The 12,650-nt window shown below is 45.2% G+C and overlaps 1 protein-coding gene across 1 annotated transcript in view; it reads right to left on the reverse strand.

Annotated features, from left to right (window-relative positions):
* Positions 1 to 476: 476 nt before the first annotated feature.
* LOC128406207 (transmembrane 9 superfamily member 2-like) overlaps positions 477 to 12,650 on the reverse strand; it is a 76,966-nt gene continuing 64,792 nt past the window's right edge. The window contains exon 17 of the mRNA XM_053373339.1: positions 477 to 655. Within this exon, the coding sequence (XP_053229314.1) occupies positions 492 to 655 (164 nt within the window). The 3' untranslated portion in view covers positions 477 to 491. The remainder of the gene's footprint in view (positions 656 to 12,650) is intronic.

Consider the following 12,650-nt stretch of genomic DNA (forward strand, 5'->3'; position numbering starts at 1 on the left):
GGACACACCTTGGCTCTTGACACTTGAGGTGTATGGGGTTTGTTTTTTTAGCTCCCAACTTATTTTTATGATTCTGAGTTGTTTTGACTGCTTCTAATTTTGAATTTAAAATTGTTGTAACCCACATGCTGGTGACGGTTTGGTATTAAATTTAATAGTAGTTAGTCATAGTAATAATAGTATTTCATTATTGTTATTTCATGTTGTCTTTTAAAGGCAAGTCCCTTTCAGGGATGATATTGGAAGCCGCCCAGAGTGGCTGGGGCAACCTAGTCAGATGGGCGGGGTATTTTTTTAAAAAAAAATATTATTATTATTATTATTATTATTATTATTATTATTATTATTATTGAATTGCTTCCCATGAAGCATCTCAAAAGGATTTCACAGTGCAATAAAAATTTGTGGGATATGGGATACAATTTATGGGATATTCCCCTCCCCAATATTAGTACTTTGGCTTTTCTTCAAGGGGTTCAGGGCCAGTTGCCTCATGACAGACCTGCAAGGTAGGCTAGGCACAAAGTCAACCGGGGAGCTGTAAGTTCAGAAGAGATTTGAACCCAGCTCCTCCTCCTTCTTTCCCAAGTCCATGTCTCCATCCACCATGGCAGCTCTCCCCCAGTCTGGCACACTGCACCTGTTTCCCAGTCAGCTGATAAAATGAGATAATGGGTGAAAGATTAACATAATTAGCTGGAAAGATAAAGGTTTTCTCTTTAATAGTGTTTCATTGCCATTTATCTGTCTGAACAATATTCCAAATTAAAATACGAAAAAGAAGCCTACTAAGCGAGCGAGCAATGAAGCTTTCTTCCTGGGAGGAGCTGTCAGAGTTTATGGGTATTCATTAAAATCCTGCCTTAATTGCTCCCTCATCAGCTATGAATTTTAAGAAGCTTAGCTACTAAGTGTTTAAATTCCGTTTATTGACAGAAAATAGAATATTCGCTAATGACTACTGGGTGATGAGTCAGTATTATCGTGCATAGTGCTTGCTTTACATACCCGTACAAAGGATGCTGGTTTCAAGATTTCACCCTTCCTGATGAAAGCCATCGCTGTGGGTAGTCAGTATGGAGAGCAAAGCGCCCAGACAATTTCAGCTGACTGGAGGAGACCTCCTGCCTGTTTGCAGAAACTGAAGCGCCCTCAAAATGAAACAGGGTGGAATGAAAAAAATGCTGAGTGAGTCCTGGAGAAGGGGCCTCTTCACCTGTTACACAAGCAGGTGTGTGCCTGAGACTTTTTGAGAGTACACCTAAGTGTGATGCTTACAAATTGTGTGCTTGTTATGACGGATGGCTGCTCGGTTAAAGGAATCTGAGCCGACCACTGGGTTAATTAAGAACATAAGAAGAGCCTGCTGGATTAGACCAGTGGCCCATCTAGTCCAGCATCCTGTTCTTACAGTGGTCAACCAGATACCTGTGGGAAACCAGGGAGCAGGATCTGAGCACAAGAGCAACTGTTCCCTACTGTGGTTTCTAGCAACTGGCATTCAGAATCATTGCTCCAACTATGGTGGCAGAGCATAGCCATCACAACTGGTAGTCATTGGGAGCCTTCTCTTCCATGAATTTATCTAATCCTCTTTTCAAGCCATCCAGATTGGTGGCCATCACTGCCTCCTGTGGATGTGAGTTCCATAGATCATCTATGCACTCCATAAAGAAGGACTTTTTTTAAGATTATCTTTATTTCAAAGCCAGAAGAAGGAAGGAGGGAGGTCAGCTCTTGAGAGCAAGAATAAATGTAAAATGTAATATAATATGTGTATGTATAGTATGGAATTATAAGAAGGACTTTCTTTTAGCTTCACTGGATTTCCACGAGTTCCAGTGTTATGAGAGTGGGGGGGGATCTCAACTGAGCCATGCATAATTTTATAAACTTCTATCGTGTTGATTCAGTTTGCATCCGAGTAAAACAATTGTTCTGAAACAAGCTGAATATATTTCTTTGACCTTAGTTGCTTAGGAAGTTGCCTCATACTATTGCCAGACTCATGCAGAGCTGGCCTGACCATCATAGGTGCCAACTCCAGTGGGAGCCTGGGCGCCCGAGCACCCACAAAATTCCACCTTAAAGGGGCTGGACACCCACAAATTTTGGTGCCAGGGCCATGTACGCTGCATGGCACCCATGGCCCCAGTCACCCACAGTCATGGGGCCAAGTTGGCACTCCTGCCAACCATTCTTCAAAGGGAGGCAGCTGCCAGGCTGCATGGGGAAGCAGTAGCTCCCTCGGTCACCATTCACTCATTCACAGGCTAGGTCCCCATGTTTCTCAACACTTGTGTTAAAGCCAGAGTTCATGAAGATGACGCAGTGTTTGAGAGATGGGGAGGGAGTTGTACTGGTTTAAGCCTGGCTGCAATCTTTTGTTATATGGGTTGTTAATGTTGTTGTGCAAGCGTGGTTTATGTATGAGTAGCTGGTTGATTGTTCAAAACGTCTTTATAAATGACTTGGATGAAGGAATTGAGGGGATGCTCATCCAATTTGCAGGTGACACCAAACTGGGAGGAGTAGCTAATGTTGCAGAAGACAGAATCAGGATTCAAAACAATCTTAACGGATTGGAGAACTGGGCGTGAGCTAACAAAATGAACTTCAGTAGGGACAAAAGTCTGGTTCTGCACTTAGGCAGGAAGAACTAACTGAAGAAATTTAAGATGAGGACACCTGGCTGCCAGTAGTACATGTGAAAAGGATTTAGTGGTCTTAATGGACCACAAGCTTCACATGAGTCAACAGTGTGATGCAGCAGCAAAAAAAAAGGGGGGGGGGCTAATGCTATCCTAGGCTGCATCCACAGAAGCAGATCAAGGGAAGTGGACTCTCCTTCCTTAGAAGTTTTTCAGCAGAGGACATCTGTCCTCGATGATTTAGCTGAGATCCCTGCATTGCAGGGGGTTGGACTAGATGACCCTTGGAGTCCCTTCCAACCCTAAAATTCTATGATTCCATGACTGGAGCAGCCTTTTAGTTGATTAAATCTTTATAAGCCAAATCTAATTAATCCGTTAAACCTGAGTTTGGAGAAAACACAGAGGCCACGTTTTTGTTGTTGTTGTTACAAAATGTCCTATAATAAATAAATAATGACCTTATCCGACGAAGAAGAAGAAGAAGAAGAAGAAGAAGAAGAAGAAGAAGTGATACTCTTGCCTTAACTGTTCTAATGCAAAATATATTTAAGTTTGAAAGGGGAGGGGATTTCTAAAAGAAAATGGGGGAACCTTGCTACATTTGTTCGCTGTTGTGGGACAAACTTTCTCAGGTTACTTGATGTATTTATGGTCCTCTGACTTCTGAAAATATGACCAGCAACAGGTCATAATTCTCTGGTGTGTGACCCTCCATTTTTCATCAGTGACCCAAACATATGAGCTATTGTGAAGAACTGTGTTGTGGGGGTGGGTTCCCTACCAAGTTCTCCTTTGAGACATATTTATTGAAACACTTTTATGACCTCTCAACGATGGTGTGTAATTTAAAGCTGTGGTTAGGAACTTGACTTTTAAGCAACAGGCATTGATCACTCTGACAGGGTTCCATTGTGAAGGAATCACATTTTCTCAAATGAGTCATCTTCTGACAATATCTTACAAAATCCCCCCCAAAAAAAATCTCTCAGAAAAGGGGAGGAAGGGAGCAATCACCAATTTGCAAAGGAAAGGGGGGGAGGGAGCAAGGAGGGTTTTCAATTTAAAGGCTTAGTTTGAAGGTGAATCCAAAGCTTTAACTTTTGCCTTGGGAGCCGTTAGCAAAAAAAGGTAACCACTTCAGATGGGAAAAATGTGTGAATTTAATTAATGTTTTCTAAACAAGAGAAACAGTTTTAAAAGAGGGGGTTCTTTAAGCCATATGAGACCAATGTGTTGACTTATCAATGCAAATTTAATTAGCCCAATGCCAAATGCCCGTCTTCATCTAATTATCACATTTATACAAAGCTATTTTCACATCACTCTGAGCCTCGAAATGTTTTGTCATACAATCCAGCCCATTATTCGGGTGCAAAAGTCCACTTATAATAAGCCCAACATGCTCCTTTACCAGAGCAACTTTCAGGCACCGAAACTTTTTTAATTGAATGCAGGAGAAGTGATTAAATGAAATCTTTTCAGAAGGCCGTTCTGCCGTCATCAGAGCCTCCCAGCGCAAGCGATGTTAACCAAGGCTGAGCTCAAGTTACAAACGATCAAGGGTCCTGGAATTCTTTTTAAAAGCACACACATACACACGCACACCATTTGGAGTTGTCAAAGGCTCAGGATACAAAGTATTTTGGAGAACAGGAGCACCTTCACACATACATACATGTAGAAGTGCGACATAGTAGAAATTTATAAAGTGATGCATCATCCAGAAAGTGGATAAAGAAAAGTTTTCCTCCCCCTCTTATTACACTAGAATTCTTGCAGAGAATTCCAAGAGATGAGAGTGTTGTTGCACTTGGGTTCTGCTTTTGCATTACCTGTAGGCATCTGGCTGACCACTTTGAGAGCAAGATGCTAGACGATCCCTTAGCCTGATACAGCAGAAGGATGCTCATTGCATCTCCTCTGATGCCAAAATTCATTGAGGTCATCACCTGAGAGATTTTAAGCAAGTGCTGTGAGTGCCAATCACAAAGCGGCTGCAGAAAGAGCAGGAAAAAAAGAAAGTACCACGAAACAGTGAAAGCATACTCCTCTCTCATCAATAGAACAACGACAACTGCATCGGCCAATGCTGCAGTTGCTCTTTGCCTCTCTCTTCTGTTCAGAACAGAATGGGTGGTGAGTGTTAGGTCCTGTCATCCAGTGAAATGTGGGCATGTTTAAAAGGAGAGGTCTAGTGAGTGCAAAAACAAACTTGAGAGGGAAGAGCAAGTTCCTCATGTGCCTGGAAATTTTTGATGGCATATTTACTGAGACCTTTTGTGGGCACCGTAAGTAGGTATTGGCAGGCACCCAGGCACCCCTGGCCTGCTGCTGGGGTGGGGCATGGGGAACTGACTGGAGAGGCTGACCCAGAAGCAAACTTTGAAGTACAGGGGAAATCTCCAGGTGACAGTACAGCAACCCTCTTCACTGAGGAGGGATTTGAACCCAAGACTCTCCACACAACATTAACCACTTAATCACATGGAAATATCAAGCAAAATGCTAAAGGAGGAAGTAAGAGGGTGGATCAGGGATGTACATAAGCCACAAATCTGCTATCTCGTATTAAAAGCTCCAATTTGTCTTGCTTGTTTCCCATTCTGTGCATTCGTGCAGAGACAACTGAAAGAAACCATGAGTCATTCCCTCCAGCAATGGCTTTCTTGTAGTTTCTTGCCCTTTAGTAGGTTTCCAGAACACCACCTCAGTTTCCTGTGCATCAATGAAGCTATTATCCCCATTTGCAGCTGTTCCCCTGTTGTCTGTAATATTGTCTCCCTTCCCCTCAGGATTTAGTTTAAAGCTTTCCTGATCAGGTTTGCAAAGACTCTTAGCAAACACATTCTTGCCCACCCCCATGAGGTGCAACCCTTCTCACCAGGAGTTCTTCCTCAGAAAGTGGAGACCATGGTCCAGGAAGCCATACCCTTCCATACAACACCACCTGTGCTGCCAGTGGTTTACTGCCAGTATTTTCCTCTCTCTTCCTGGGTCACAACCTTCAACAGGGTGATGGGGCGGGGAACCCACCAGTGCCCCAAGGCACAAGCTTCCTACCCACTCTCCATTTTTCGGACTCAGAGGGTTGCAGCTGCTGAGTTTTACTCTGAGTAGACCCACTGAAACTGATGAGCATGACTAACTTTGATCTATTAATTTCAATGGATCTACTCTGAATAGAACTTAATTGGTAGGAACTCAGAATTTGGAATACCTGGGTAAAGTGGAGTTTGTTTTTATTTTATGTTACTAAGTATGGTGTGTGCACACTACAAAAATAAAGGGCTCTTGCCAGGCGTCTCATGTTTACCCTTATTTAAAGTGGAACATCACTTTTCTGGGTGATTTTTATTTTTGTTGCTTTGTTTATTTATATCACCGTTCCTCCAAGGAGCAGGAGCTGGAAAAAACCCTTCTTCTCATTTTATCCATACAGCAACAATCCTGCGAGGCTGGTTAAGCTGAGAGGCAGTGGCTTGACCCCCCAGGTCACATCCAGTGAGTTTCATGGCCATGTGGGGATTTGAACTCTGCTCTCCCAGGTGTTAGTGTTAGTCCAACACTGTATCATGGTAATACTGTTCATTTCCAAACCTTTTGATTTGCAACATGGAGCCTCCAACTTTCCCTTGGTTTGATATTGTGATCAAGCAAGCCTAACCCTAAGCAAGAAATGTGGAACAGACTGTGACAAAAATGAGGAGGCTATAATATTTTTTAAAAAACAAACAAGCAAAACCTGGATTCCCTTTCAGCAAATGGTTGGACAAGGCTTCAAGTTTAAACACAAGGCTTTTCCAAGCAGTTTTGGCTTTAATTACAGAGGAGCGCCCTCTGCTGGGAGAAACAGCCCATCATTTGAGCGCTCTCACTGTCCCAAAAGTCAAGCCTTTCTGTGGGACTCAGCACTCTCATCCTATGTATTTCATATATAATTAGCTAAAGCAAACACTTCTAAGGCAGCGCTTTATTGGTTTGTAAGCTGCAAAGATGGGCCTGCATGAGAAAGGAAACGAAAGTTAGCAGAGGGAGGATGAGGAGACGGCATTCGCCTCCTAGCTCCTGTTCCACATCTGCCATTCGGTGTGAAGCTGTGTGGCTGTGGGGACTGTGGAAGGAGCACGACTTGTGTGCACACGCTGTACCTTGAAATCACATTTAAAGCACATTGTTTCCTTCAGAGGATTCTGGGCACTGTAGTTTGTGAAGGGTTGTTGAATTGAAACTTGGTGTGGGTCAACTACAGTTAACTACAGCAATCATTTTTTAACCCTGCAACAATGACTATGTCTGCTTCTGCTAACAGAAATTAAAGAATGTACAGGCTGGAGTCCTTTCTCTCCCCCCCCCCACCTGCCACCAATTCATTTTTACATGTAAAAAAAGGGAGGTATTCATTTCTCCTTAGCCCAGAGAGTTGTAAGGCAATCTGGCCATTTCCCCTAGTTTGCAAATGATTCCAAAAAGCCAACAGGGCTGAAGCTTGGCTTACCGTGCATCTGTCCCACACAGGCTGAGCTGGAGGCACCAGAGTAGAACACTGATCTCCCTGGCATTTTCTTCCTCCATCTGTTAGTTCCAGCTGATGAAGCCACTCCATGAACCAGTCACCTGAAGGATACAGCCCCACCCCTCACCACCTGATCCCATCCCTGTGACTTTGCTTCTCGCAGGGAGGGAACCACCAGAAGGCCCTCGGAGCTGGACCTCAGTGTCCAGGCAGAACGATGGGGGTGGAGATGCTCCTTCAGGTATTTCTGGGCCCAGAAAAAAGAGGCAGGACCACAAAAGGGAGAGAACATGTCCCCCACCTCATGTAGTGCATTCAGCGTTGGAGAGCAGGAGGCCATGCAAAGAAGAGCTGACCAGGAAGAATGAACAGTCTCTCATGTGTTCTGGATTTTTTTAGGGGATTTCTTCTGAAATGCCATAGGAGGCCCTGGCCAGCACACCACTGCCCAGGAGCACTGCCTTGGTGGCCTCTGTTTTAAATACTGTTATTAGATTAGCACCCACCATGTCTGTTAAATGGTGGGTCTCAGAATGGAGCCAAAATGAGCCCTACTGTTGTGCTCTGCTGAAGGATGTGCAGGTAGGGTTTTTGATTTAAAGAATAACAGGCTCTAGTGCATTGCAGTATCGTGTCTGGGAAGACCCAGGTTCAAATTTCCACACAGTTGTGAAACTCACATACTTAAGGCGGTCAGTGCTCTCAGCTTTACCTTCCTCACTGGGCTGTTGGGAAGATAAAATGTGGGTGGCAGGAACAGGGAATCAGAAGTCCTGAGCTTCTTGGATGAACAGTAGGGCAGGAATACAAATAAATAAATCTGGCAGGACAGCAGAAGAAGCAAGAAGAATGTGGCAGGTCAGAGGAACCACAGGAGAAGGAACGTAGGTCAGTGGCAAAGCACATGGTTTGCATGCAGACAGTCCTGGGTTCAATCCCCAGCATTGACAGTTGAAAGCATTCTGGGTAGCAGGCCATGGGAAAGATAATCTGCCATGCTCCTGGAGGGCTGCTGTGACTCAGGGAGGACAATGCTGAGCTAGATAGGCAAACAGGCTGCCCTGGTGTAACACAACTTCTTGCACTGCAGACTGGAAGTGGCATGATCCAACCATTGCCAAAAACCCTGTTTGTGCTGCCTTTTCACAGCCATCTTAGCTATCCGATGGGACAGTTTTTAACATTTGTGGACTGTTAAAATAGTAAGCAATTGGCAAACATATTCGTTGCCCCATCAGCTCCTTTGCACAAAGGCACAGTCTTGTTCTTTGCCTAACCTTTAGCTCTCCCAAAGTGCAACTTCCTGTGTAAGCAAAAGCAAACATGTGCGCGTGCACACACACACAGAGAGAGAGAGAGAGAGACGAACCACTTCCACCTTCTTTAACAATATGCCACTTTGAGTGACATACACACTGGTGGAGCTTGCACAGGGCCCTTCATGGCTGAAGGTCAGCTTGCTGCCGAGAGCTCAGGATCATTGTGATTAGGTGGTGATTCTGGGTAATCTTCTTACAGGACCACTCCACCCTATCAAGCTTGCCTGGATTTCTAAGCCACTAATTTCCACAAGGCATCTTACTTCCATATGTGAACCTTCTTAATATCTTCATTTGCCATTTGATACTCCCCAAAAACAGGCTTGGCCTGGCCAAACTTTGAGAGGCCTCTTTCTACCAGCTCAAAGGAATCTTGGGGCAGATGTTTCAGTGCCCCACCAGCAACACCAGACCCTCCTGACCAGAAAATGTAATTGAAAGAAAACCAGGACCAAATATGCTTGCAACCCATCCTCCCTCTGTGGTTCCTGCATTAGTGCCTGTGTAGTTGGCTCCTCTTCCACTGAACTCCCTGCTCTGATGGCAAGATTGCTTAATGCCAGGTTGGTTCAGAGCAAGACTTCACTCATTCACAATTGGATCAGGAATTAGGGTGCCAACCTGGCATTCATTGCCAAGATCCCTGTAAGCCAAATCTCACTCAGCTTTCTCTGCCTGAGTAGTCAGTACAAGGCTAACCAGATTGGGGTCAGAGAGGTGTTGCTGTAGCTCACAGGACATCCATCTCCAACATCATGAAATGATTCTGCCCTGGAACTGGACATGAGGGCCTGAATCTGGCAATTGGCCAGAGAGACAGACTGGGGGTGCTGCTATTATACTCACCTGACTGAGGTGGAGTAGGAGGAACCCAGGATGGTTGTTTGGGGCAACTTCAAGATTCCTACTGAGGTTGCCTGTTGGTCATCTCAGGACCTTCTGGCTTCCATGACGAGCATGGAACTGTCTCAGGTTGTCGTCAGCCCAACACACAGACGGGTTGTTGCCCCTAGAGGCACACAACTGGATCCCAAACAATGTGGACTAGGCTACCTCTGGAAATGCCTGTCCTTGTCTTTGTGGGATGTATCGAGCCTCATATAACCAACATGCCTTATTGTGATTAATGCATGGAAGGGTTAAGACCATAGAGTAAGCTGTCCTGCCAGGCTTAGCTAGGTCACACACCTTGGCAGCCCTCCCAGGAAGGAGGGAGGGCTTCCCCCAAAGGATCCTGGGAGCTGAAGTCTGTTAATGGTGCTGAGATGTTAAGAGACCCCAGTTCCATTCACAGAGCAGAGTTTCCAGGGAAGAGGGAATGATGCTTAGACCACTCTGGGAATTGTAGCTTCATGAGAGGGGAATGGGGGTCTTCTAACAACTCTCAGTGCTGTTAGCAAACTACATTTCCAGGGGTTCTTTGGGGGAAGCCATGATGGCTGAAAATGATAGGCTACAGCTTCAAATGTATGATTTGGATGCAGTACTTAATAGTTGGCTCTCCCCATCATTGACTCTGGTTCCACCTGTGCTTGTCCTCCCTGCCTTCTGCCCTCAGCCCCAGCCACCACTGAGAAACTCACACCAAAATAACTCAGAAGCTTTAGATGGCCGACCCTGTTCTGTGGAGCAGCATCCCCTGTTGAGACACAGCAAGCACCCACTATTTGTCATTTCCAGAGTGAAATGAAAACATTCTTGTTTCAACGAGCTTCTCCAGCCTTATGGATTGTTGTTGTTCTTCTTCTTGTTGCTGCTGCTGCTGCTTTGAAATCTATCTTGGTTGCTTTTGCAGTTGGACACAGCATCTGGAGACAATCAGTCAGATGCCATATCCACAGCAGTGACCAGAGGAGAAATGACTGCTGGGAGGGGCACAGGAAGAAGAAACGCCACAGTGTACCTGCATCAGCACAACCGGGCACCTGCATCTGCCCCAACTGCAGTAACACATGTCTCTCCCATATTGGTCTCAACAGCCACAGCAGCAGCAGCAGGAACAACAACAACGTATATTGGATTTGTTTTATGGATATAAACTTAGAGGTATTTTGTTGTTCATTGCTGCATATTTTTTCCTTAATGATGCAGTATAGACATTTTAGCAAACAAAACAACTAAACGGAACCACTTCACGCTGCAGCATTTTGTGCAGGTTTCACAAGACACTGATTGGCTCCTACCTCCCAGTGTTCTGGCCAATGAGCTCAAAGGCCCTGGACTTACTAACAGGTACATTGAATTATTATTTCTCCTAATGTTAGTACTTTCATACACATTTGTTGCATCACCAACTTCAGAGAAGTGCTGATTTAAAAATAAATTGCTGTGTTTCGGTTTGCATATTGCATTGGGGAGGGCAAATTAGGTAGATTCGTATTCAAATGCAAACCAAACTGAACTCCCCCCTCTTGATAAATATCTGTTATTGGTGGCTTTCTGTGTGCTGTTTTTCTTGGGGAGGGGCTGTAGCTCAGTGGTAGAGCATCTGCTTTGCATACAGAAGGTCCCAGTTTCAATCTCCAGCATCTCAAAGAAGGATTGGGAAAAGATTCCTTGTCCCCATAGGAAACAACCTGAAACCCTAGGGAGCCTCTGCCAGTCAGTGTGGGCAATACTGAACTAATGGTCTGACCCAGTGTAATTCATCTTCCTATGTTTCTGCAGACATGTTGCACCAGAAGTAGCGCACATGACCTGCGTTCTGAAGGTCCCAGGTACAATCTCCTGAATCCTCAGGTTCGGGGGGGGGGTATCCCCTGTCTGAACTCCCTGGGTGTTGCTGCCAGTCTGTGTGCACAACGCTGACCTAGATGAACCAATGGCCTGGCTCAGTATCAGGCAGCTTCAGCTCAGTTTGCGGACCCTCTTAATCTCAGGGGTTCAAGCCCCATGTTGGGTGAAAGTTCCCTGCATTGCAAGGGGTTGGACTAGAGGATCTTTGTGGCCCCTTCCAACTCTGCAATTCTAGGATTCTCTATTTTTAACTGCCTACTGTGATTTGTGAGCTGCCTTAGAAGAAGACGTACTAAAGGCCAAGAGATTCATTTGCTTAGGCTGTGTGGACACTTTGCCTTTAATGCACATTCAAAGCACATTCTTCCCCTCAGAGAATTCTGGCCACTGCAGCTGACCCCTTACAGAGCAAACAGTTCCTGGCAACAAACTACAGTGCCCAGAATTCTTTGAGGGGAAAGCTGTGTTTTGAATGTGCGTTAAAGGCAAAGCATGTACACATCCTATAAGAGTAAGGTCAAAAGCAGGCTCCCACGACATGAACAAGACTTCACCCTTCATCAATTCCAGGGTGTGAAAAAAGCTAGATGCATTAAACCCCATCTTCATTAAAAGCCAAGCAGGAGTGATTGAGCAGGGAATATGGGCTCGGCGGCTCGCTCCTCGCGTGACGACTTTGCTCTGTCTCCGCCAGCGACCAAATGGCACCTTCTTGGCAAGCAGCCACTTAAATCCAGGAGACCATCTGCCTGCTGCTGAATCACACTGATCCACCCCCCTCCCCACCTCAACCCCACACGCTGCCCTTCCCAGGGTAAACACATGCAGGCAAGATGGTGTGGGAATGGTGTTTTTAACAGAAGCAATTAGTTTAATCCTGGATTAAACTGTTTAAATGCCAGCTTGTTTGGAGCAAATAAATAAATAATGCCCCCTTGCACGCTGGTGCACGCACATGCCCCTCTCTCTAACCCTCCAGCTTTCCTCTGAGCACACTCCACAGAGCAGGCCCATCCAAGAAATACTATGACTTCTATGGCTTCTGAGCTTAATAGCAGCAGGTACCATGATTTGGGGGGAGGGGTTGTCTTCTGTGGAAACAGGGGACAATTGCAGAAAAACCAGAACTCATACACAGATAGCAGCACCATGTTTCGTTTCGTTTTAAAAATTACTGCATTGCATTTGCTTTTCAGCAAACAATTCGGTTAAAAGACACGCTGTCTGTTTTCTCCTCCTATTTTCTCCACAAGTAAAAAATCTGCTCCCATATATTTAAAGCAAATTAATCCCACCACCCCTTGCTAAAGAACCCTTGGAACTGTAATTTGTTAATAGACAGTGTGAGGTAATGGTTAGAGTGCTGGGCGAGGGTCTGGGAGACCAGGGTTCGGATTCCCACTCAGCTGTGAAGCTCCCTGGGTGATG

Source organism: Podarcis raffonei, chromosome Z, assembly GCF_027172205.1.
Source record: "Podarcis raffonei isolate rPodRaf1 chromosome Z, rPodRaf1.pri, whole genome shotgun sequence".
Taxonomy (NCBI): Eukaryota; Metazoa; Chordata; class Lepidosauria; order Squamata; family Lacertidae; genus Podarcis; species Podarcis raffonei.